This window comes from Rhinatrema bivittatum, chromosome 2 (assembly GCF_901001135.1).
Source record: "Rhinatrema bivittatum chromosome 2, aRhiBiv1.1, whole genome shotgun sequence".
Classification (NCBI taxonomy): domain Eukaryota; kingdom Metazoa; phylum Chordata; class Amphibia; order Gymnophiona; family Rhinatrematidae; genus Rhinatrema; species Rhinatrema bivittatum.
Window position 1 is genome coordinate 779,756,649 of NC_042616.1, and position 27,109 is coordinate 779,783,757.

The 27,109-nt window shown below is 44.7% G+C and overlaps 1 protein-coding gene across 3 annotated transcripts in view; it reads right to left on the reverse strand.

Moving 5' to 3' along the window:
- The window catches only part of LOC115085729 (CMP-N-acetylneuraminate-beta-galactosamide-alpha-2,3-sialyltransferase 1-like), a 247,398-nt gene that overhangs the window by 22,682 nt on the left and 197,607 nt on the right, over window positions 1–27,109 (reverse strand). For 2 of the 3 annotated variants that reach the window (XM_029592062.1, XM_029592063.1), the window contains 4 exons: window positions 21,946–22,139; window positions 19,677–19,856; window positions 7,421–7,466; window positions 4,159–4,278 (listed from right to left, as the gene is read on the reverse strand). In XM_029592062.1, the coding sequence (XP_029447922.1) occupies window positions 4,159–4,278; window positions 7,421–7,466; window positions 19,677–19,856; window positions 21,946–22,139 (540 nt within the window). The remainder of the gene's footprint in view (window positions 1–4,158; window positions 4,279–7,420; window positions 7,467–19,676; window positions 19,857–21,945; window positions 22,140–27,109) is intronic. The other variant, XM_029592064.1, reaches the window with a different exon arrangement.

A 27,109-nucleotide genomic window follows, 5' to 3' on the forward strand; every position in this document is an offset into this window, starting at 1 on the left:
TCAGTTGTGCGCGTAGCTCAGTTGTGTGCACGGTTATGCGCGCCGCTGTGTGCGCATCTGTATTGGACGCACACAAGTTAGGCACATCGGCTGCCCAACCTGCCCCGCGTGTACCGCCAGTTGAGAAGGGAAGATGGCGCTGACGCCCCCCACGTGTAAGATGGCACCCCCGAGGATCTCCACATGGACCCCTGCACCGGGTCAGGGCCTAGCCCAACCAGGGATGCTCAAGCCATCGGTGTTCCTTTTTTTCCTCGCTGGAAGGAAAAAACAGAATCGGTACGGCAATCCGAGCCTCGGAGACCGGAGACCTGCATTCAAGGTTTTCTGCTTACCTGGTCTCGACGCTTACCGATCGTATGCCAGGACGGTCTCCAGCTGCGGGGGGAGAGGGCTCTGCCTTCACCGCCATGCTTGGCTTTGCACCCGCTGCCTTTCAGCTACTCTGGGGGCTAACTCCATGCCGGGAACCGGCTACCGGACCAAGGCACACTTCTGAGGGATATCGGAATCACCTCAGGAATTCTCAACTGTGGGAAGGACCCTTAGGTTTCACCACAGGAGAGCAGGGCTCGATCTTTATGGTAAAATTTTGTTTCTTCTTTGCTGTAATTCCTAACACTATTCTAGTATGTGGGATAGTGTCGTATCTGCTAGTAGACTGAGAGATACTGAAGAGCTGAGGTTACTGCAGGGCTATATCTAGAGTGAAGTCAGCTTTGAAATCTGCTAGCAGAAGAGCACATAACCCACTTGTCCTGAGTCCATCTGGCTACATGCTAGGAAATGGTAGTTTTGTTTTTCCATTGTTAAACACAGAGTCTGACTTCTTGAGGTTTTCATTTCAGTTTTAGTCTGCATATTGCTGGTTCTGAATTGTGATCATTTATTCTGTATTTGGTGAGGGTCTGTCTCTGCTTTGTGCGTGTGACCAAAGTAAGAGATTCTGCTAGCGTGTAGGGTCTGTAGGGATCCATAGCAATCGAGTTTGTTTCGTTTCCCCAGTAGGTGGTGTATTGGTATTCTGGGACCCAGTGTAATATCTACCTGTGCTTTTTCACAGGTAGGGTTCTTGTTGTTTGAGTCCTTGGTGTTCCTACTGTTATGTTATGATAGGTTTGCTGTATAGATTTTGAGTATCTTTTATGCGGGATTTTGTGTTAATTCACAATGTGTCTGGCAGTGGAAGGTGTTTGTGCTGCCGTTATTGAGCCGAGCCCAGAATCTGAAAATCTTATTTTGTATAGAGTTGTAAGGGAAAACTCTGTTCCATTGTTCGGGGAATTTCTGTGGATGTACAGAGTTACAGAACTGGAGGTGCAGGATTTATATTGACATTCTGTCCCTTCCTGTATACATTCCAGACTAGGGATGTGCATCGTTTTTATGACGAAAGGAAATATCGTCATATATTGGGGTTCCCCGAAAATGATAGGAAAACCCCAAACCCACCTCAACCCTTCAGATCTAATTATTTACAATCCCCCACCCTCTTGACCCCCCCCCAAAAAAAAACTTGCCTAAAGTCCCTGGTGGTCCAGCGGGGGTCCCGGGAGCAATTTCCCGTTATCGGGCCGTCGGCTGCCAGTAAACAAAATGGCGCCGGTGGCCCTTTGCCCTTACCATGTGACAGGGGCTATCGGTGACATGCTATGGAGGTGGGTGTTACATGAGGAAATGTCATTTTGGCACCCCCGCTCCAAATTCTTCTGTCTGGAGACGCCAATGATTTTCTATGACCTTAAACATTAGTATGAAAAGGATGGGGGTGGGGGGCGCTGGAGAAGCACACAAATGCATTGGCCCCTGGCCGCTGGAGACCCTCGGTACACCACTGATTGACAGCTTGAGCTGGAGCTGGAGCATGGATGCTCTCTTTTGAGACTGAATGTTTGGACAGCAGTGCTTGAGGAAGGGAACTTCAGGGTGTTCTGAAATGAGTTAAACCCTAGAGATACTGACAGCCTGAGCCGGAGTCCGGATGCAGAGACTAACTCAGGCCTGTGGATTGGACTTTCTTCCCCCAGTTGACAACAGGAGGAGAACCTGAGAAGGGAACATGATCTGGCCATCGTAAGTTGACTCCATGACCAAGAATCTTACAGAATGGAACGACTGGTTGTTTGACCTTTGTGATCCTCTGCTTTAAACATGAAAGCAAGATACATCTTGGGAACCTCAAGACACTTTTGTGGACTGATTCTTGGAGAATGGGAGTACTATTTTTTTGTTACCCTCCAGTAGGCAAAGAACCTAGAGAGCCCTTCTCATACCACCTGAGAGCAAAAGGGCTACACATTGCATGATACCCAATTTCCCACATCCCGTGAGAATTATTAAGATTAATTTTTTTCTTTTAGAAATTACACTTGAATAAACATATACCATTCTGTTTTCTGCTTACTTTTCCTTGCACTGTTAAACTTGTGGCCTGGCAGGAGACCAGAAAGGTTCATTTTTCTTTTGTAAATGAAGCAGCAGTGACTTCTCATGTTTCATTAAGCTAAGAACACAGCCTACTACAAAAATATCCTGATCCGTATGTTGGTGGCATCTTGCAGGCTAACATTTATTGAGGCATAAGCTTTTGAGTTCAAAAGTCCATGCTGTCAGGCTGTTGTAGCAAAAATGACAGAGGCTGGTGGCATTTTATTGACAATACAAGTAACATGGCTACACTTCTGGAAGTTTTATCCTCACCCAAGATTTGTATTTGTATCTGGTGGCCATCCAATAATTCACAACTCACAGGGATTGCTTTAATAAAATCATTTGGTATTTAAATATTGCTAAATACTATTGTGTGTAATTTTTCATTTTTCTCTCCAATAAAAACACAGTACTGCATTGCTCTGGTAGCCGTATTTTCACTGCACAAAACATCTTTATGGGCTGTGCTATCTATATGTGAATCAACTAAAGATGATCTATCTGAGCTTTCAAGGATATAGGCCTTTTGCTGGTCACATCTGAAGGAGAGGTCTGTATGGCACCAAAAGCTCACATCCTACAGCAGGGTTGACCAACTCCGGTCTTTGAGAGTCACAAACAGGTCTGTTCTTCAGGATATCCACAATGACCAGCATGAGATGGATTTGCATGCATGATCTCCATTGTATGTCTCATGCATATTCATATTGGGTATCTTGAAAACCAGGCCTGGCTGGGGGCTCTTGGGGACCAGAGTTGGCCACCCCTGTCCAACCGAAGCCCTGGATGATTTTTGGCATTCTGATAAGAGTCCACAGGGAACCCAGTTTTCTTAAGGATCGAAACAGGGCTACTAGAACCCTGCTTATCCAACCAATTATTCTGGGCAATGCTCATTTCTCCATGTATGGGGGACTGTAGCAAATTCTCTCCCCAAAGGAATCTGCTTTATGTTTTGTTTTAAACATATTGATTGTCTTCTGATACAAGATAGCCTTAAAGAGAAAGGTCAACATGGAACTGTTACAGGAAATGGGGAAAGCCTAGAAGCTCCAGTAGGAAAGACTAAACAGATGCCATGGTGAACAGAAAAAGAGGGGAGGGGGGGGGAGACACAATGAATAACAAGGCACAAGAACCACCAGTCAGTAAGAGCTATTCCAGTGAGAATATTTGCTTTGTGTACGTGAGACCCTCCCATAATTGGTAAATTTAAAAATGACAAATCTATTTTTACACTGTCTCTCCAAAGTGGAAAGATATATAGCCGCCCACTTATCATTCCCATAGGGTCTTACTGCTAATAGGTGGCCTTGTGCTTGTTTAAGGCACATACTGAAAACGAATCATGGCAGGACTGGGAGCAGAGACAGAAGGGAAGTAGAGCAGCAGCTACAGAAAATGGTGTCTTTCATATGTTAGAAGTGCTATCAAATTCAAAATGGGATAGCCTGTATGACTGAAACAGCTGGTCCTTGTGGCGGAGGAGAACTGAAAGACAGTATCTTAAGTCAACCGAACGGCAAGACAGTATCCAACCAACCATCACAGTACAAACCCTTCCACAAGGTGTTCTCTCATTTAGAAAAGGAAATGTAAAGATGTGAAATGCCCACGATCCATTGCATATCACAGTGGGTAGCCTACTGTCTCTAACTGGCTGGCAAGAAAATTATGTTATCAGATAGCTCATGGGCCAACATAGGCTGAGAAGTTTTAGAGCCGTACCTCATCGCACATGTGAAGAGCAAATATCGTCACCAGGATGCCCGTGGATGGGTATTTGCCATGTCCTTGCATCCAAATGTCGGACACGTACTTCATGAAGGTTGGATTAAAGATTATTATCTGCATGACATGAAAAGGGTTATTGGTTTGTTATGCTAGTTACAAATGTGAGGTAGTATCTGAATGAAGCTAAACAGTTTTGTTGAACTAGGAATTTCTGTGAAGTGCTGGTTTTTAGATCAGGAAATATAAAGAGTACCATGCCACCCCACCAAAACTTATTGGTACAGCATTTACTTTTAGGAGGCTAATGAAGGTTTTAAGAGGAAAGCTTTCGGGAATCCTAGGGAATTTCAAGTGCTAAAGTAATGTAAAATTGCAGTCGTGATTCTCATTTGAATATTCACAGAAGTGCCAGAGTCAATTATGACTTCAGTGTAACAGGGAAGGCTTGATAGTAGCCAGCAGAGACGAAGGCCTGAGCCATGAGTTGGAGAGTCTTCTGGGCACGCTCCCCAGCTCTCCCCCCAAAATCACCCTCGTCATTAAATTCTTTAGTGCTGTTTGATGCAACTGTGGACTTGTGTCCCAGCTTACCTCTCCTCTCAGTCAAGTGAACTACATTCACCATAAAAAAAAAATGCATAGAAACAACCTGACAAAGCAAAGCTGCCTGTCTACCAGACATATCCACATTATTTATTTATTTATTTATTTGAAGAATTTTTTATACCGATATTAGTAGGGACATCATATCGGTTTACATCATAACTCAAGAGTGGAAAATACAATGAACAGGTATTGGGGGAGGGCTCACAAAGGGACAAGTAACAGAAAGATTAGAGAAGAACAATATGAAGGGCTGCTCAAGAGACGATTGAGAGCCGTTAAACAATAACATAATGGTGTGGCAACTGTGCCCAGAACTTTGTACAGGATTCAGTAAGTACTAGTGGGGGGGGGGGGGGGGGTCAGGAGGGGCAAGGGGAGGGGGTTATAGAGGGGAGGAGTTATTGGGATAAGCTTGCTTGAAGAGCCAGGTTTTTACCTTGGCCCTGAATTTGGAGGAGCAGGTCTCGAGCCGGAGGTTAGGGGGTAACGAGTTCCAGACTGTGGGTCCGGCAATAGAGAGGGCTCGATCCCTCGTGGAGGTGAGGTGTGCCTTTTTAAGGGAAGGCACGTGGAGGGTCCCATTGTTGGAGGCTCTGGAAGAATGTTAGATCGTATTGGATGGAAGGGTTCATCAAGCCAATTTGAGTTGTGGGAGTGTATGGATTTGTGAATCACGGTCAAGGGATAGGGAAACAGTGCAGGTTTTTCAGGATGGGGGTGATGTGGTCGTATTTACAGGCATTAGAGATAGTTCTCGCTACAGCATTCTGTGGCATTTGGAGAGGTTTTAAGGAGGAGTAATCCATTTTTGTTGAGAGGGTGGCTTAAATGACGGTGCGGAAATCGGCAGCGTGAAGTAAGGGTTTTAGTTTTTTCATCACACTGAGTTTGAAAAAGCCTTCCTTAAGTAGTCAGGCCATGGATTTGAAAATGTGGATTACGACTGAACTGTGGTGTTTGGCGCTGCCGTCTATACATCCACACAGCAGTATTTACTGGAAAGAAAGTGGACTGGCCAGTGAAGAAAATGGAGCTCTGCAAAGGAAGTTCTCCAAAATCCCTGAAGCTAGAAGCGAGAACAATTGGTAAAAGCATCCTAACATCTCAGGAAGAGCATCCCAAACCAGGCAAAAAGGGAAGAAGAATACTATGTACAAATTATTTATTTTAAAACTATTCCACCCACATGCTTCAGTGTTCACAGCAGGTCACAATGATACCTACACACTATTAGAAGACAGGCAATATACAATACTGCAGGCCACAGGGACGGCACTGTGGCCTGGAACAGTAATAGCCTCTGCACCAGAAAAGAAACATGAGGAGGAAGCATCAGTGGGCGAGAGGGAGACGGGCAGGAATTTGAGCGAATGGAATTCCAATTAGACCGGGAGAAAACTGGACCCCCCAGTGAGCACCAGATCTCTCCCAGCCCTCTCCCCACTACAGATCAGGGGCTGCAACTTGACTGAATGTTTGACTTTAATATCAAGATCTATGTCATTTGTCCAGGAGTTAATGCTGAAGTCATAACGCCCTCGAGGATGGGGGGGGGGGGGGGGGGCAGAATCTGTCATAATAGGACACCTTTCAAATGGATCCAATTTGCACAATATTTTGATTTTTGAAAACAAAAGTTGTCATAACCCATTTGTGGATATATAAAGGACGCATCTTCACAGGGATAAAAATACCGCACTTGTACTTCCTGCAGCCTTTCCATAAAGATTTTTCTTTGTAATATAAAGGAATTTTTTCTAAAACAACTCTCACATGCATCACAAGTCCCTTTCTTTATTAAAAGCTAGACTACTGGTTCCAGCAATACCAGTTCACAAACCCTCCTAAGGTCACCTTCCCATGCCAGCAGAGGGTAAAAGCATGGAGCATGCGGGCAATAAAGGTGCAAGCCTCCTTTCAGTCTGCAGAGAGAGAACCAAAAATGTCTTGGTACTAACATTTCTTGGAGAAGAATCGGAACCTCTCCCAAGCCAGGATGCACACCTTTCCAATAAACTGCTTCCTAACAGGACACCGAAAGAGGAATCTGTACGAGGTGATATCAGACTGATCAAAGTTAGTTTTACGCGCAGTGAGCCAGCTTTGGCGTTTCCAATCCAATGGGGCTCTGGACACAGATTGCTCTGCAACACTAGATGGCACCCAAGAGCTAAGTGGGACAGCGGGCATTAGCATCCAAATGGGAACTTTCCAAGAGACCTTGCCAGCTAAAACTGCTTTCTTAATCACGACCTACTGCTTAATTTGGGGGGGGAGGGGTAGAAAAAGGGGCAACTGTATTCAGAAGATGACGATTCTCCCTCCTTTTTCTGAGTTGTGAAAAACTGATGATTTTCAGTCACTCTTGGGTGAAAAGAATTAATCTTTTTCTCTCTCCTGCCCAAGACTCTGTTTGCCAAAATGCCAGTGCCGATTTTAATTTCAGTCTGATACGTGTTAACCTAGCATTGTTATCTAACTCCTTTGCACAACAATGAAACTTTTTCTTCATGTTAAACATGTCGAGCTGGGCAATTGCTTTCCTTTCCTCATCAGCCAGTCACAGTTTGATCTAACAGCTGAACAATTGTTCTACCTGAGACCATTAGTTATATGGCAAAGTCGTACATATACAGGGAATCAGATTTACCTTATCTTTCTTGGTGTCAATCCAACGAGGAACGTTCATGTATGTGCTGCGAACAAGAAAAGAGAAAGGCATGCCTTACTGAACGAGTGGTAATAAGTCTGAAACAACATCTGCTCCCTTGAGAACATGCGTCTATATTCAAGTATCTTACTATCGGGCCGATAAAGTACAGTGCGCTCCACTGGTTTGGCCACGCGTTTTCGATGCGCTAGCTTTACTCCTTATACAGTAAGGGGTAACAGCATGTCGAAAACGCGCGGCCAACCCCCCCAAAACTAATAGCGCCCGCAACATGCAAATGCATGTTGATGGCCCTATTAGTTATTCCTGCGCGATCCAGAAAGCAAAATGTGCAGCGAAGCCGCACATTTTATTTGCAAAAATTAACGCCTGCCCAAAGGCTGGCATTAATTTCTGCTGGTGCTGGGGAAGTGTACAGAAAACCAGAAAAAACTGCTTTTCTGTACACCCTCCGACTTTATATCATAGCGATATGAAGTCGGAGGCCCCAAAATTTAAAAAACATTTGAAATTAAAAAAAAAAAAAATGTAAAATCGGCCTGTGGCCCGCGGGTCGGAAGACAGATGCTCAATTATGCCGGCATCCGTTTTCTGAACCCGTGGCTGTCAGTGGGTTTGAGAACCGACGCCGGCAAAATTGAGCGTCGACTGTCAAACTCGCTGACAGCCGCCACTCCTGTCAAAAAAGAGGCGTTAGGGACACGCTAGTGACCCTAGCGCCTCTTTTTACCACGGGCCCTCATTTACATACTAAATCGCACGCACAGGAGAGTGGCCTGTGCGCGCGTCGGGAGAGCAGGCACTCGCCTCAGAGCGCCGGCTCTCCTGCGGGTTTTACTGATTCGGCCTGTATGAAAGGAAAAAACTGCAACTATATCAAAAGAGACAGCACAAATTAATGTTAAATAAATACATGCCACATCACATTCTACAATCTAAACAAAAACTGTTTCACAGGTGGAAAAATGAGGTGCCTGTTCCCTAGGAGGTCCATAATCATTAGGCTGGATAGTGGACAAGTTATCTGGCTGAACTTTCCACTGAATATACTACCATAAAGTTATCCAGCTTTAGGCCTAACCAGCCAGTGTTTAAATACGGCTGATTAGGACTAAAGTTATCAGGCCTTGTGCGGCCAGATAACTTGCTACTTACTCGGATATCTTCAAAAGCACTCCTTACTAAGATAAAATCAAATTGCGGGCCTCACAGGTACTTTTACGCTGTATACTATGCTTCTAGCGTTATTACCAGAATAATGCTGGAAGCGGCTGGAATCACAATGTGGATAGTTTTATACCACACAAATTTCAGCAGCTGCAGACTCCTTCCCTTAACTTCTTAAAATATCAATAAAGCTCTAGTGCCAGACAGCCTCACAGCCAGTTGATTAGGCTGCACTTCCTATTTTCATGAGCTTACTGCGGGTCTTATTTTCTGATTCTGGAATCCTCAGCACTTCTTTCTTCTCCATAGGAATTTTCTCAGTTCCTGGGTTGAGATCTGTGTTGCGACTCCTATAAGACTGTGCAAACCTTTGCTGTCTTCCTCACACTCTTTCCAGGAGCTTTGTTTGTAAGTCCTGAAGAATTAGGAGCTAGATACTTGAGCAAGTATCCCTGATGCCATGAAGCACAAGCCCACAGGGCTTTTACTGCTCTGCTCTCATTGAGGTATACTATAGACCAGAGTTTGCTAACTGGTGTGCTGTGGCATGAGGGAACCTCGGGATGTCACAAACATTTGGCTCCATGCAGAGAGAAGACAGCAGCGGGTCACAGCTGCCACTAGCAGCTAAGTCTTCCTCTCTTTCCCATATGTCCCCTACCCAGTAACCTCCTGCTGAAGTCAGAATAGCATGGAGCCAGTGGGCCCTATCTGGTTCCATCTTCAGTGGAAAGCCAGCAGAGGAGGAGGCAATGCATGTAAGGAGCACTGCTTGCCCTATTCCTTTTGCCAGATAGAGAAGATCCCGAGTGGTGGAAGAGAAGGTGATGCTGTCAGGGAGAGAGAGGTGGTGATGCCAAGGGGTAGAAGGGAAGGGCAGGTGATGATTCCAGGGAGTAGGGAAGGAAAATTGATAATATCAGTTAGAGGAAGAGGAGGGAAGGTAATAAGTGTGCTGCAGCATCAAAAAATGTTCAATGAACCACTGCTGTAGACTAGAGGTCTGAAAGAGCTGAACTCTTGCGGTCTCATCACATATACTTAAGAGGTCCATATTCAGCACCAATTAGCCAGATAAGTTATGACTTATCCAGCTAAATGGCTGCAGCTGAATATCTGCACGGGATCTTGAAGGAGTTGAGTTAGCGAGATAAGTTATCCGGCTATCTCAGATATTCAGAGTTGTGCTAGAGACCTATCTAAATTTAGTTGGATAAACTTTTCTGGCTTTTAGATAGCTTGATATGGTCAGCATTGTGGCCGTGCCCCTGAATATCCTGGCTAAGATAGCCAGATAGATTGAGCCCACCTAGTTCAGCTGGACAGCAGCTGAACTGAACCTCATCAGCACTTAAAGCCAAGGAGGCACCAATTCTTTAAGCATTCCAGTCATCCTTCAGAGACAGGGCCTATATTAGAATCAAACTTCTTTTGAATAAATCTGACCCAATGAATGCAACATGACACTGGATTTCTGGATTGCTCAGTTTACCCCTCACTCCTCATCTCCAGCTCAGATCTGTTTAGATTTATTTACAATATTTATAAAGTGTCCCTACCCAGGGCTCCTTACAAAAATATTTCAGCCATATGTCATAGAAAGCTTCATGAAGTCTATTATGTGAATCATACAGCCAGGATTCACCACTTGGCTGGACCACTGCAAAAGGGAGGGATTTATTTTTTCCTTCTGAACATAACCTGGGAAGGGGGTGAAGAGTAAGCGAGAGGAAGATCATTTAGTGTTGAGCATGGAGAAGAGTATGCGAGACAAAAGGCAGAGGCAAAGTCGTGAAATACAGCAAGATACAGAGAGGGACAGGTTCATTGATGCATTTGTAGTTGTAACAATCATATAGCACTAGCATGCTTTTCAATAATAAGCACTCGTCTGTGGGTCTTGCCTAGATTGTAAACTCCATGGAGCAGAGATTTTCTATGTATCTGTACAATGCTACATGTCTAACAGCACTATAGAAATGATGCTTTGTACTAATAGAGAACAGTAGTTAGATTGTTAATTCCTTTGCTAGCTTCACAAGAAGGAGGTGATTTAAGTGCAATCAAAACTTTAGGGGTTGGAGGGGTTGGAGACTCAATCTCTTATCAAAATAAGTCAAGCACAGGACAGATCACAGAAGATACAAATGTAGAAATTACTTACCTGATAATTTCGTTTTCCATAGTGTAGACAGATGGACTCAGGACCAGTGGGTTATGTGCTCTTCTGCTAGCAGATGGGAGATGGAGTCAGATTTCAAAGCTGACATCACCCTAGATATACCCCTGTAGTGACCTCAGCTCCTCAGTATCCTCCTCGAAAAGCCATTGTGGACATATATATATTGGCTAACTACAACAACTTGATTAAAAACTTGATTAAAATTTGATTCAACATGGAGACCGCCAGTGCACTTAACTAGCATAATGCCAACACCAGTCGTAATGCAGATGCCCTGGACTAGGGATAAGCATTAGCTTACCTGTATTTGCGCTTTTCAGGTTCTTCCTTGGCATTTCTCCCGGGCAGCCGTGGGCGGGATGCTGAGTCCATCTGTCCTCACTAAGGAAAACTAAATTATCAGGTAAGTAATTTCTACATTTCCTAGCATGTAGCCAGATGGACTCAGGACCAGTGGGATGTACAAAAGCTACTCCAGGACAGGGCGGGAGGCTGCCCACCCAGTACTGTCCTTGTGAAGGCTGCGTCTTCTCGGGCCTGGACATCCAGGCGGTAGAACTTGGAGAAGATGTGTAGGGAGGACCATGTCGCTGCTCGACGGATCTCGGCGGGCGACAGCAGTTTGGCTTCTGCCCAAGATACCTGGGCCCTAGTAGAATGAGCCTTAACCTGCAGGGGTAAGGGCTTTCCTGCCTCTATGTAGGCTGCCTTGATTACTTCCTTGATCCAGCGAGCTATGTTCGCTCACGAGGCCACTTCGACTTGATTCTTCCTGCTGTGGAGAACAAACAAGCGGTCTGTTTTACACACTGGTTCCGATTGTTCCAGGTATCGTACCAGGAGTCTGCCGACATTTAGATGGCGAAGAAGGCGGGAGTCTTCCAAGTCCTTATGTTCATCCGGAGATGAGATGGCTTGGTTCAAATGAAACTCAGAGACCACTTCCAGTAGGAAGGAGGGGACGGTGCGAAGCTGTATTGTTTCTGAGACCCTAAGGGCCTCATTTTCCAATATCGCACGGTATACCAAAAAGGGGTGTTACCTTATGCTAATAAGCATGTGTATCACAAATTGCAACACACTCTTAGTGCAAGTTGCACTATTAACCCAATTTGGGCTACATTGCAAGTATATATCACAGTTCACAATGGAGGGAGGGAGGGAGAGAGAGAGAGACTTGCTATAGTGTCTCTTCCCTAGAGAGGTATTAGTATCCCTATGAGAGGCTCACCTAGTAACTCGAGGTGGGGATTAAGTATGAGTGTAGGGGGTTGGGGGCCACTTTCACATTCAACGTGAGACGTACTAACAGAACAGAACAGTGGTCTCTTGTGAAGAGATTTGGGCAATGTTCTCTCAGACGAGCTTGTTGTTGCCCAGGGAGAGTGTCCATCAAGCTAGGTGGAGAGAACATTGTCCAAATCTCATCTTGGAGTGAGTTTCCTCACTCTGAAGGCCATCAAATCTTCACAAGAGACCACTGTTCTGTTCGTACGTCTCACGTTGAATGTGAAAGTGGCCCCCAACCCCCTACACTCATACCTAATCCCCACCTCGAGTTACTAGGTGAGCCTCTCATAGGGATACAAATACCTGTCTAGGGAAGCAACACCATAGCAAGTCTCTCTCACTCTCTCTCGCTCTCTTTCTCTCCAAGTGAAAGGGTTGTAGCTGTTGGCCATGCTAACACTGTGGCTGTTTCGCTGCACATGATAACTCTTTCCTACTTTACATATGCTCCACCCCCTAAATACAAAATTAAAAATTTGCATTCACAAATTGTGTTAACAGCTGTTAGCGCGATTTGTGGAATTATCTCCTGCGGTAACTCCTTGGAAAATGACCCCCTAAGGGTCCTGACAGTATAGTGCCTGTAGCTCAGAGATACGACGAGCTGAACATTTTGCCACCAGGAATACCGTCTTCAATGTTAAGAGGCGTAGTGACAGACTGCACATTGGTCTGAAGGAAGCCCCCGCTACAAAGTCCAATACCAGAGGAACCGGCCACTTTAGGGGTGGTCAAAGTTGCTTAACCCCTTTTAGGAAACGGGCCAAGTCCAGATGAGCTGATAGATGGATTCCAGTCAATTCGGCTCTGAAGCAGGAGAGGGCTGCTACTTGAATCTTGAGGGAGTTGAGTGACAACCCTTTCTTCATACCGTCCTGTAGAAATTCCAGAATCATGGGAATCTTGGCCGTTAGCGGGAAGACCCCGCAGTCCTCGCACCAGGCTTTGAATATCTTCCAGATCCGTATGTATGCCAGAGATGTTGAGAACTTCCGCACGCAAAGCAGGGTGTCAGTCACGGCCTTTGAGTAACCGCGCTTCTCCAGGTGAGTCCTCTCAAGGGCCAGACCATAAGAGAGAATCGAAATGGATCTTTGTGAAGGATCGGGCCCTGCTGGAGTAGGTCCCTGTGTGGAGGTAGGCATAGAGGGCTCCCTGCAAGGAGTCTTTGCATGTCTGCGTACCATGGGCATATTGGCCAATCTGGGGCCACTAGTAGAACTAGTCCCCTGTGGTTTTCTATCTTGAGGATGACCTTGCCCAATAGAGGCCAAGGGGGGGAAGGCCTACAGTAAGTCCTCCTCTGGCTAGGTCTGGACGAGGGCGTTGATTCCTTCAGAGTGCAGTTCTCGTCGGCGGCTGAAGAACCTGGAGACTTAGGCATTGAGAGGGGTGGCCAGTAGGTCCATGGCTGGGGGCCCCAGCAATTTACTATCAGTTGGAAGGCTCTGGTTGACAGTGCCCATTCCCCTAGGTCCAGACTTTCTCTGCTGAGGAAGTTCGCTGAGACATTGTCTTTCCCTGCGATGTGGGAGGCTGAGATCCACTGTAGGTTTACCTCCGCCCATGCCACGAGGGGGTCTATCTCCAGAGACACCTGCTGGCTCCTGGTTCCTCCTTGGCGGTTGATGTAGGTAACCACTGTAGTGTTGGCCGACATCACTTGAATCGCTTGACCTTGAAGCCTGTGGCTGAATTGTAGGCAATCTAGTCTGACTGCTCGAGCTTCCAGGCGGTTTATGTTCCATCCCGCCTCTTCTTTGCTCCATTGTTCCTGGGCCGTCAGTTCCTGACAGTGGGCACCCCACCCTCGGAGGCTTGCGTCTGTGGTGAGCACGATCCAGTTCAGTGGGGATAGGCTTACTCCTCTGCTTAGGTGGTCTTCCTGTAGCCACCACTAAAGCTGAGAACATACCTCTGTTGGTAGGTGGAAGCGATTTGAGTAGTCTTGGGACAGTGGGTTCCAGCATCACAGTAAGGAGCGTTGGAGTGGTCGCATGTGAGCCCTTGCCCATGGTATGACCTCCAGGGTTGATGCCATGAGCTTGAGGACTTGAAAATAGTCCCATACCTTGGGGCGCATATTGGTCATCAGTCGTTGTAATTGCTCCATCAGTTTTTTCCACCTCAGGGGAGGGAGGAAGACCTTGTTCTGTTTGGTGTCAAAATGGGCCCCCAGGTACTCTAAAGACTGAGAGGGCTGCAGACTGCTCTTGACTGTGTTCACGACCCAACTGAGTTCTTGCAGTAGGTTTTTGACTCTGCTGGCCACCTGCAGGCTCTCTTCCGAAGACTTTGCTCTGATCAGCCAGTCGTCCAAGTAAGGGTGTACCAAGATCCCTTCCTTCCTCAGTGTTGCCGCCACGACCACCATAATTTTGGTGAATGTTCTGGAGACGGCTGCCAATCCGAAGGGTAGTGCTCGGAACTGGTAATGGTGTCTCAGTACCGCAAAGTATAGAAAACGCTGGTGGTCTTTGGAGAAGGCTTTGGAGAAGTCCAGGGAGGTTAGGAACTCTCCCGGTTGTACACCCATTGTTACGGAGCAGAGAGTCTCCATGCGGAAGTGTAGTATCTGCAGATGATGGTTGATGTTCTTGAGGTCCATGATGGGTCGGAATGATCCCTCTTTCTTGGGAACAATGAAATAGATGGAATAACGCCCCGTATTTTGTTAGGGTGTAGGTACCAGAGTTATAGCCTTCAGACTGAGTAGTCTTGTCAGAGGGGATTCCACTGCCAGTCTCTTGGTCTGGGAGTGGCAGGGTGATATCATAAATTTATTCCGAGGAATGATGCAAAACTCCAGAGAATAACCTTCTCGAATGATGTTTAGTACCCATTTGTCCGACATGATTTTGACCCATCGTTGGTAGAAGAGGGAAAGTTGACCCCCTATTTCCTCTTCCTGTAGATGGGTCAGCCCATTCTCCTTGGGAAGCTCGGTTTGAGCCTGCCCCCTGACCTGTTCCTCTCTTGGTTTGCTGGTTCTGAAAGGACTGGGACCTCCCGGAGGGCGGACAAATTCCTGTAGGGTTGAAAGCGTTGGGAGCCTCTGCCCCTAGTTCTTCTTGGAGAAGGATGCTGGGATCTTTTTCCTCTGTCTTCCAGTAGCCGAGGCACTGGAGATTCGCCCCACTTGCTGGCTAATTTCTCTAATTTGCTTCCGAACAGGAGAGATCCCTTAAAGGGCATTCTTATGAGATTCGCCTTAGAAGTTGCATCTGCAGACCAGTTCTGCAACCATAACTGCCTTCTGGCCACTACTACCGAGGCTACACCTGTTGCTGAGGTACGCACCAGGTCTGAGCTTGAATCCGTCGGGAAGGCTGCGGCAGGTTCAATCGCTTCTCCGGCATACATTCCGGAATTATCTGCCTCCTTTGAGAGAAGCAAGCAGGAGTGTTCCACCAGCGTGCAGCAGGAAGCAATCTGCAGTGTCATTGCTGTTTCGTCGAAGGCTTGCTTAAGAATGGATTCTAATCGTCTATCTTGAGTATCCTTCAATGCCGCCCCTCCCTCAATAGGAATGGTTGTTCTCTTCGAGATGGCGTAGACTATGGCGTCCACTTTCAGGAAACGCAGTCGTTTCTTGGTCGCTGGTTCCAGAGGGTACAAGGCTTCCAAGGCCCAACCTCCTTTAAAGTTCACCTCCGGGGCATCCCACTCCAGGTCAATCAGTTCCTGGATGGCTTCCATCATTGGAACTATCTATTAATCGTAAGGGTAGAACAACACCAGAAAGGAACATCTCTGGCGAGTTGATGCTCCTACCTGGATCTTGCAATGATGTCAGAAGGCTGTGGGGAGCCAAAATGAGGGCACTATCCAGATAGCCTCTCACCCACCCACTCGTGTCTCAGTGAAATAATTTTCCTTCTCATGTGTTTTTAAGCTTCAGAAGGAAAGGAAGATCTCCCAGCATGTATCTGGCGCGTGGACATTCAATCTTCTTTGGTGATTTGAGCTGGCACGATTAGACCTGGGATCTGGACTGGGCTGCGACAGGTTCACAGATATCTGCTCAGTTATGCAGGGTCAGTACAGGGCTAGATTCTTCTTGCTCATAGTATCTTCTAAAAACACGTTGCCATTTACAGTAAGCTTTTACTAAAAAGCGCATCTGTAGCCATCATGACATGAGGCAGGTGGCACCCTATAGACAAATCAATTTATTGAGGCATGAGCTTTCGAGGACAGAGTCCACTTCGTCAGATGCAAGACGTGAAGTACAGAGGTGGGTAAAATATATGGAGACTGGGGGGAGATACAGAACAAAGTGGAGGCTTTCAGTGCTGCCACAGCATGGATGAATGCAAGACCAGAATACAAGATTCAGGAACCACCAGCAAACCAGCATAATTGAAATAAAAACTCTTAAGCAGATAAGCAAAGGAGAGGGAGATTCCCTGCCTCCATTCCTGTTTGTCTAGCACTAAATCTGCTGAGTCCTCTAACTTCTTGGACTATGGATTTAGCCTTAATCCTAGAGACACTAAGGGGTAGATTTTCCACATGTGTGTGTGCCGCGTCCATGTGCGAGCGCTTCCCGGCGCATACACATGGAAGTGTTGATTTTCTACCATGCGTGTGCTGGCACATGCATGGTGGAAAATCCGTGGGTCGCGCATGCGTATGTGCAGGTGGCGAGGGGGGAGGGAATTTTTGCCATTTCCGCACGGTGACACATTCAGACCTTCCCCAGTTCCCTCCCCCCTCCCCATACTTCCTCCCTCTTCCCTTCTCCTTCCCACCCCCTAAACCCTACCTTTTTTCTTTTTTTTTCCTTTGTTTGACAACTTACTTCAGCCATCAAAAGCACTGTCCCACCCCCGCCCCTTCCACTTGTGCATGTACCGGCCTTTCCGAGCTTGGCCAGGCCTCTTGGAAAATTCGCTCGGCGTGCAGAAAGCCTGGCCACATGCATAAAGGTCGGATTTTACGCGCGTGGGCAGTTTAAAATTCACCCTCCATATCTACTATTTGCAGAGTACTTGAAGCTTTACAACTCCTGTGATAGTTACTCAGCGGAACTACTCCGAGTAGTGAAGAGCTTCTCAGATGACATTAGGATGACAATTGACCTGTTCAAATGTGCTAAGGCAACCTTCCTTAAAGAAAAATTAAGCAAAACTGTAAACATATCTGACTGAAGATTGCAACATAAAAGAACTTGGAAGATGTATATAAATAGCTAGCAGTAGAAGGTACAACAATTCAGCTCAAGTTACTGAGAGTACAACAGGAAAGAATACTAAAGGAGACTGCAACTGATATTGAAAAATACTAACACTGAATAAGCTACAAGCTATCAACTTGCAATTTCCCCTCTCTCCACCAGGTGTAGCCTGGTTCCACAAAGATCGCAAACAGTTAGATGCAAGAACAAGAAAAAAAAATACCTTCATACCCACCAAATAATCTAAAAAACATTAGTGTATGCGGAGATTGTACATTCCAAAGACTGAGTCTTCTAGAAATAGATGAGACATATAGAGCTGCAAACATTCCTAACAGCATCAACACATCCAAACACTCAAAAAGTACTGAAGTACAAAAGTGAACGGCCAAACTGGTCTCCATTCTTAAGCTTGGACAATTGTTCCGACTCAGAGAAGTAATGAGTGGGAATCTACATGCATAGTTGGGGAAAGAGGCAATAAAATTTGCAAAACAAAGAAAAACTTCAAGAGTCAGACCAGCAAACAAGGAAAAACAATTGACTAAAGCACAATACAGTAGGAAACACAGAGAGTTGCTTCTATAACCACAAGTTGATCAAAACTCAACACTGACCTGGTTAAGGAGAGGCAAACTTAAAATCTAAAGAGCAAAGATTGATAATTGTAGCAGAAGACAGTGGACTAAGGACAAAATGGTTTACAGCCTGCATGGGGGAAAAAACAGTAAAAAGGAGAAATGCAAATTCTGTAAAACAGAACTGGAAATGGTTACACATCTAGTTGCTGGTTGTGAAAGCTGATGTCAGAAGGCCTGTATACAGAAAGGAATAAGGTAGCACTGGGATCATGTCCTGGCAGAACCGTAGAGAACGGACTTGTGGTCAGCCAGGACATTCCCATTGCAACCGAGAAAGCTTGTGGACATTGCAGTAAACGAGAAACACAACAATGGCATTGCTAACAGAAGTGTCAACTCTGGGCAACTATTCTGTACAACATGTGGAGAGAGACAAAATCATTAAATACCAAATGATACAATCAGACCAAGAACATATCACAGACAGATACAGAAATAGTCTCAATGGTACTGGGCGCCACAGGTCTGATTAAAAAGAATTTCCAAGCACACCTTAGTATGTTAATTCTTATATCTATATCTATATATAGATATGTATGTTAGAGATATGAACCGGGTGCCGGATCGTGGACCCGCAGGAAAGTCCGTTTCCCGCGGGTCGGGATGGTTTTTGTTTTCGGCTGTCCTGAGCCGAAACCCCCCACCCCACCCACAATAATTATTTAGAATCCCCCACCCTCCCGACCCTCCCAAAACTTTCCTAAAGTACCCGGTGGTCCAGCGGGGGTCCCGGGAGCAATCTCCCGCTCTCGGGCCATTGGCTGCCAGTAAACAAAATGGCGCCGGTGGCCCTTTGCCCTTACCATGTGACAGGAGCTATCGGTGCCATTTTTCTGTGTCCTTTCTTCCCCCCCCCACCCCAAAATGATAAGAAAACCACACGAACATTTCGTAGGGTTTTCCTATCGTTTTCGTGGACCCCGATACTTGACGGATGCGAAAATATCCTACGATATTTTCATCCGTCAAAAAAACGATGCGCATCCCTAATATATGTGTTTGTATATATATGAATTTCATGCAGCATACCCTGGCTTATGAGTGCAGTTTTCTTGTAATGGTGTGCAGAAAACAAAATATACATCCTGGGAAGGCAAACATTGTTATATATACTACTCTTTCCCACTTGATGTGAACTACAAACCAAGGGGAAGAGGAAACGTTTCCTGTTTATAGGTTAGAATCTCTAGAAGGTTCTCTTTCCCTTGGATTATGAGGTCCACCCCACATACTCTTGAGTGTGCAAAGCAAATCACTAATCTGAGAGAACCTGCGATGAAACCTCACTATTCCATGCTACAGCAGCTGGGTGCTCCTAGCCCTGCAATGTGTCTGTTCACGCTTTACCTCAACACCTGCTGTTCATGTGCTGCGTGTGTGCACACTCTCAGAAACAAGCGTAGAAACTGGCAGCAGACACTGCACTTAATAAAATTGCTTTCCTTTTCTAACAAAATATAGTAACTTCAGTACAGGAATGGGAATGGGACAGATGAGCCTGCTGCACTCACCGAGGATGGAAAAGATCTCTAGGCAGGCAGTCCACCGACCCCAATAAACTTCATTATTTTAAATGGAGGTGCCCACAGATTTCTAGAGGAATCTGAAATTGGTAATTCTACTAATGCCTTGAACATTCATCTACTGCTCTGACTCGTTTGATGCACGGAAATAAAGGGTAACAGATAAAAATGTATATAAAAGTAATATCTTTTAATTGGACTATATGATTATATGTTTTTGATATGAGCATCATCATAGCTCCATTTCACTTACAAACGAATTACTCCTGTAGTGAGGGCACTGACAAGCCACTGCAGGTCCAGTGTTTTGAAGGGGAGAAATACCAGGGTTACATTCTCTGCCAGTTTGATGTAACTTTCCGGGTATAGGAAGTGATGAGTAGTTCTGCTGCCAACGTCGTTCTCAAAGTGAACTGTTTCGGCACGATTCATCCTGCGAGAAAGAGATGACAGGAGAAAATTACTGTATGGACCTCATTAGCTGTTGCTTTAAAAACCCACGATGCACACTACTCCTATGAAACAGGGATGTAGCCTGCAATGTCATCTGTGTTTTTGGAAGCATGTTTGACTGGGTCCTGGATGCCTTCCATGAGATTGCCAAAAATTGTGCTAAATGTGTTGGCAGCCACGCAGACAAGGCCAACATTGTGGGTGGAAACTAAATGGCTAATTTTAAAAAGAACGCACACGCACCCATAAATGTGCGTATTGGCGCGTGAGTGGAGATATGCTGTGATTTATATTGTGCATGCAAATATACACATATTATTTAAAATCCCCCTGCTGCGTGTATGTGTGCATGTAATCTTAAGAGGCAGCTCGAGTAAATGTCCCATGCATATTTCCACTAGGGCTTTAGCGGCTTTTACATGTATTTGCAGGCAGATTTTAAAACATGCTTGTGCGAGGAAAAAATGAGTCCAATTAGTCCACCAATTTATCCAGTTGATATTGAGGTCTTCAAGACCCTTTTGGTTCTTCACCCTGTAAGGCCCCCACTTGATCCCGAACTTTCATGCTGTGCTGAAAGCCCTAAAACTCAAGATCTCTAGACTTACTCCTCATCAAGTCCTGCAGCAAAGTTACACGGATAACACACGGATGCACGCCATGGTCAGCGTTTTTTAAATTCGGAGTTATGCTTGTAAGGCTTAGCCCCGCCCTGGAATACCCATGCCCGCCTCTTTTCCACCCCCGTATTCTTGACGCGCTCATGTCATAGCAGAGTTGTTTACCTGTAACAGGTGTTCTCCTAGGACAGCAGGATGTTAGTCCTCACAGAAAGGTGACATCATCACATGGAGCCCGTCACAGAAAACGTTTGCCAAAAATTCTAGAATTTTGACTGGCACACTGAACATGAGTTACATAGCTGCAGTTTCCTGTGGTTTTCTGACTCCCTACTGCAGTTGAGTGACTGATAGGGATGTGCATTCGTTTTGAACGTATGCGCAATCCGCAACGGATAGGTCCTTTTTCGTTGCATTCATGGGTCCGCGAAACACACGGTGAACCCCCACGAATGCAACATATCATTACCGAATTTTTTCTGCATCTTAAGGAGCGAATATAAAAAAAACTAACTAAAACCCGACCCTCCTGACCCCCCCAAAAGTCCCTGGTGGTCCAGTGGGGGTCAGGGAGCGATCTTCTGCACTTGGGCCGTCGGCTGCCAGTATTCAAAATGGCGCCGATAGCCTTTGACCTTACTATGTCACAGGGGCTAACAGTGCCATTGGTTGGCCCCTGTCACATGGTAGGTGCAATGGACGGCCCACGATGGTGCCGGCCATCCATTGCTCCTACCATGTGATCGTCACTGGTAGAATTTCTTCAAGCCCTACCCCAAGGCCCATCTATTGGATCCTTTCTAGCATTGCTAAATATTTCCCTCTTGGATGTATATTTTACTGTCTGATGTATACTTCATATGATCAAGTGCTTTGAGATAAATGTGTAAGAAAAAGGCCATACAGAAAATGGCTCCCAAGGACTCATGAATCATGTGCTATTAGCACTGGAGATGGGGCAAGAAGCTCCAGGCACATCATTTCAGATGTGAAGCTGTTTTAACAACAGAGCTCCACTATTCAAGACCCTGTCCAAGCAAACATCCATCTACTACAATGGCTGGCATGCTGCCCCCTTTCCTGCTCCTCAGCACATCCAGTATCACATGTTGCACAAGGAGAGGATCTGAGCAAACCTACCATAATAAAAATGATTATGGCCCTGGCCTATTCTCCCATTCTGTGCCTAAGGGAAAATGTCCGGTTAAGCCCTTTTTGTCTTTCCAAGCAAATGTTATTATGCTAAGACCTTAATCCACCATGATATTGCCAACATTGCCAGCAATGTTCTCAGCACACAATCATGCAATTGTGCAGAATCCCAAGAGAAAAAGTACTTTTGGGCAATTTAAACTGATACAGTCCACATGCTTATGTTAAGAAAGCTAAAATTGGCATTCTGACCAATGCATTGAATTACAAAATCTTTCAGCAATACCTCATTCTCACCTCATAATAATGTCATGGGAATCAATGATCGACCCATAGTTGGATTTCAAGAGATTGCCGGAGTTCCCCACCACTGCACACCTTCGACATCTGAATGCATCCGGGGCCGGGAAGTCACTGTGACCTGGAATGAGCTCAAAGACATCCACCAGAGCCTTGCTTAGGTTTTTAGGTTTTTCTTCCACCTGCAACTTCTGTTGATAGAAAAGGCAGATCATAAAATGTACTCTTAAATGTGTCATCAAAACCATCTGAAGGCGCCTTCTGAAGGATGCATGCTGCTAATATCACTGCACAGCAGATGGTCGGGTGGGGGGCAAAGTGATGTGGGAGGTGGGCATAAGACTCGGAATTTGTGTTTCAGATGCTGACATGTGATCACACTGGGGAAGAATGAGTTCTTCAAAATCCTTGATGAAATTGCTATGCCGAAATGCCCTACAGAATCTGCAGCGTACAGGACAGACTGCAGTCCACTCACTCCTGCAGAGGTCTTCTCCCCACACAATTCAGTTATCAGTGAAACCTCAGCGCATGCAGAGTGCAAACACTAAATGCTAGCGCTGGCTTCATGCTTGTTTCTTTAAAAGTACAGAGAAAACTGTATGTTATTTGATGGATATCCACATTTTTGATATATATTTATTTTATGTATTGTATGGAACTCGTGATTATTATTGCTATGTACGCATCGGACAGAATTGCTGAGAGATTGTAGAATATAAATTTTATCAATAAATAACGTCATTCATGGAAAAGACAGCAGAGATTTCAAAACATGCAAAAAGACATATGCCCCATACTTTGTGTAGTGTGAGGCAGGGAGGGTGCTTCTGTGTCTGAGTGTGGTGTGTGATGTGAGGCAGGGAGGGTGCTTCTGTATCTGTGTGTGGTGTGTGATGTGAGGCAGGGAGGGTACTTCTGTGCCTGTGTGTGGTGTGTATGTGAGCAGGGAGGGTACTTCTGTTTGGTGTGAGACAGGGAGGGTGCTTCTGTGTGTATGTGGCGTGTGTGCACGAGAGAGAGATGGAGAATGTTTTTGGCTGGCTGTGGCTGTGAGAGAGAGGGGGCATGTGTATGATTGAGCCTGTTTATAAGTGAGATAGAACATGTATGTGATTGAGAGCTTGTGTGTAAGTGAAATAGAGAGAGCATTTGTGTGATTGAAAGCCTGTGTGTAAGTAAGAGAGAGCGAGAGCATTGTATGATTGAGAGAGACTGGCCAGATAGGTGACGTGTGTATGTGTGAGAGAGACTGATCAGGGAGATGACTGTTATGTGTGTGCTTGTGTGTGTGTGTGTGAGAGAGAGAGACTGGTTGGGGAGATGATTGGTGTGTGAGAGACGAAAAACTGGTCCTGAGGATGTGTCTGGTGTGTGTTTGTGAGAGAGAGAAGAGGCTAGTTGTGGTCCCTAAAGAAGAGGATCATGAGGACAGCTTCAGCAGCTACTGCTGCTTCTGGTGTGGCCTGCAAGGGAAAGGAGTAGGAGAACTTCTGGAGAGGGTAAGTAAAGGTGGCTTTTTAAGTTCATTTTTCTTCATTGACTTCCATTTTAATTATTGGGTAGAATGTGATGTGTCTACTGTTTGAAATATTTTATTGGTGTATGGTAAAGCTTTCAAAATTTGCATGAGTTTTTAATTATTGGATATTCTATTCATCAGCTGTTTTGAAATTGATTTATTAGTATGATTTTACTATTATGATTAATGATTTATATATCTTGATTTTATTGATTGTTTCATGAGGAATGGTGATTTTTGTTTTTCCATTGTGCACTGTAGAGTCTGGCGTGATGCGTTTTACAGTTCAGTTTTTGTCTGCACATTTCTATTTATACTTTATGTGGCTTTATTCTGTAATTGGTGAGGGTTTGTGTTCTACATGCAAAGACTGAGATGAAGATCATCCCTTTCTCCACCATCCCTCCAGAATAAGCATTGGAAAGTCAAATGTAAGACAGTGATAAGACAGGCTAAGAGAAGTTGAAAAGAAGTTGTCCGTAGAGGCAAAAACTCACAGTAAAAACTTTTTAAAATATATCCGAAGCAGAAAGCCTGTGAGGGAATCAGTTGGACCGTTAGATGATCGAGGAGTAAAAGGGGCACTTAGAGAAGATAAGGCCATTGCGGATAGATTAAATGATTTCTTTTCTTCGGTGTTTACTAAAAAGTATGTTGGGGAGATACCCTTTCTGGAGATGGTTTTCATGAGTAATGATTCAGGTGGAATGAACCAAATCACAGTGAACCTAGAAGATCTGGTAGGCCTGATTGATAAACTGAAGAGTAGTAAATGACCTGGACAGGATGGTATACACACCAGGGTTCTAAATGAACTAAAAAACGAAATTTCAGACCTATTAGTAAAAATTTGTAACCTATCATTAAAATCATCCATTGTACCTGGAGGATAGCTAATGTAACCCCAATATTTAAAAAGGGCTCCAGGGGCGATCCGGGAAACTACAGACCGGTAACCTGACTTCAGTGCCAGGAAAAATAGTGGAAAGTGTTCTAAGCATCAAAATAACAGAACATATAGAAAGACATGGTTTAATGGAACAAAGTCAGCAAGGCTTTACCCAAGGCAAGTCTTGCCTCACAAATCTGCTTCACTTTTTTGAAGGAGTTAATAAACATGTGGATAAAGGTGAACCAATAGATGTGGTGTACTTAGATTTTCAGAAGGCGTTTGATAAAGTTCCTCATGAGAGGCTTCTAGGAAAACTAAAAAGTCATGGGATAGGAGGCGATGTCCTTTCGTGGATTACAAACTGGCTAAAAGACAGGAAACAGATAGTAGGATTAAATGGACAATTTTCTCAGTGGAAGGGGGCAGTGGAGTGCCTCAGGGATCTGTATTGGGACCCTTACTTTTCAATATATTTATAAATGATCTGGAAAGAAATATGACGAGTGAGGTAATCAAATTTGCAGACGATACAAAATTGTGCATTTAGTCTCATGCAGGATGTTTATCCTATTGGACTCTATGCCATCCCAGACATAAAGCGCCACACCGCCTACCGGGTGCTCCTCTCTGTCATTGCGATATAATTTGTACCCTGGTATAGAACTGTCCCATTGGTTGTCCTCCTTCCACCATGTCTCTGAGATGCCAATTAAGTCTATGTCATTAATCACTGCTATACATTCTTTGTGAGGCAAGACTTGCCTTGGGTAAAACCATGCTGACTTTGTTCCATTAAACCATGTCTTTCTATATGATCTGTGATTTTGATATTTAGAACACTTTCCTCTATTTTTCCTGGCACTGAAGTCAGGCTAACCGGTCTGTAGTTTCCTGGATCACCCCTGGTACAATGGATGATTTTAATGATAGGTTACAAATTTTTACTAATAGGTCTGAAATTTCATTTTTTAATTCCTTCAGAACTCTGGGATGTATACCATCCGGTCCAGGTGATTTACTACTTTTTAGTTTGTCAACCAGGTCTACCACATCTTCTAGGTTCACCGTGATTTGGTTCAGTCCATCTGAATCATTACCCATGAAAACCTTCTCCAGTACGGGTACGTCCCTTACATCCTCTTCAGTAAACACCGAAGAAAAGAAATCATTTAATCTTTCCGCGATGGCCTTATCTTCTCTAAGTGCTCCTTTAACCCCTCGATCATCTAACAGTCCAACTGACTCCCTCACAGGCTTTCTGCTTCGGATATATTTTAAAAAGTTTTTACTGTGAGTTTTTGCCTCTACGGCCAACTTACTTTCAAATTCTCTCTTAGCCTGTCTTATCAATGTCTTACATTTAACTTGCCAACGTTTATGCGTTATCCTATTTTCTTCTGTTGGATCCTTCTTCCAATTTTTGAATGAATATCTTTTGGCTAAAATAGCTTCTTTCACCTCCCCTTTTAACCATGACGGTAATCGTTTTGCCTTCTTTCCACCTTTCTTAATGTGTGGAATACATCTGGATTGTGCTTCTAGGATGGTATTTTTTTAACAATGACCATGCCTCTTGCACACATTTTACTTTTGTAGCTGCTCCTTTCAGTTTTTTTCTAACAATTTTTCTCATTTTATCAAAGTTTAGCATGAGAGCCGTGGATTTGCTTACTGTCCCCCTTCCAGTCATTAATTCAAATTTGATCATATTATAATCACTATTGCCAAGCGGCCCCACTACTGTTACCTCTCTCACCAAATCCTGTGCTCCACTGAGAATTAGATCTAAAATTACTCCCTCTCTCGTCGGTTCCTGAACCAATTGCTCCAGAAAGCTATCATTTATTCCATCCAGGAACTTTATCTCTCTAGCATGTCCCGATGATACATTTACCCAGTCAATATTGGGTTGGTTTTGAACTTTGTATGTAGGTCGCACAAAAAGACAAGCAAGAGTGTGCCCTAGAGAACATCGCAGCCGGTTGAATACTGGCAGCTTGGAGGCTCCAATGGTCAAACACTGTGTTCAATACAATGATTCGTTTGATCAATTAAAATGGTCAATTTTGGAACAACTACATAGTCCCGTTCGAGGAGGAGATCTTCAAAACCAACTTAATTATAGAGACCAATCACCCTATGGCATGAATGATAGTGTGGAATGGCTGTCCCTAATTTGAAATAAAACATGAACATGATTGGTTCTTATTCCACTTTTTGTGATTGGCAGTAACTGAAGTGAGGCTAAAACTATAAAAAAAGGTAAAAAGAGAAAATGGTGGATCCTTGACGGAAACGCTGTACCTGAGAAGAGGACACAGAATCACACCATGTTGAAAGGACCTTATCTAACCAAAGCATTACTTAATATTTCAACTTTAAGGTAAATAATTAATACGATATGAGAAACAATGCTTTATTTTTGTTTATTGTAGAAAAATATATATATTGTCACAGACCCCTGAGGAAGTATTCACACGAAACACGAGCCGTGTTGGGCAAAGTTGAGCGGTGGCTCTCAAGTAGAGCGGCGGCAGCTCTCATTGTATTAAGCCTGTTCCAAAGTTAAAGCAAGTAGAGCGGTGGCTCCCGAACAAAAGAGCGGTGGCTCTTGGGCAAAGTTCCAGGGGAGAGCGGCGATTCTAGACAATTTTTTTACGGTTTGACACTAAAGAAGGCAAGAAATAAGTTGAAGCTAGAGTGAGGTGTCCCATAATCTACCATATAATGAATGGAAATCAATGATT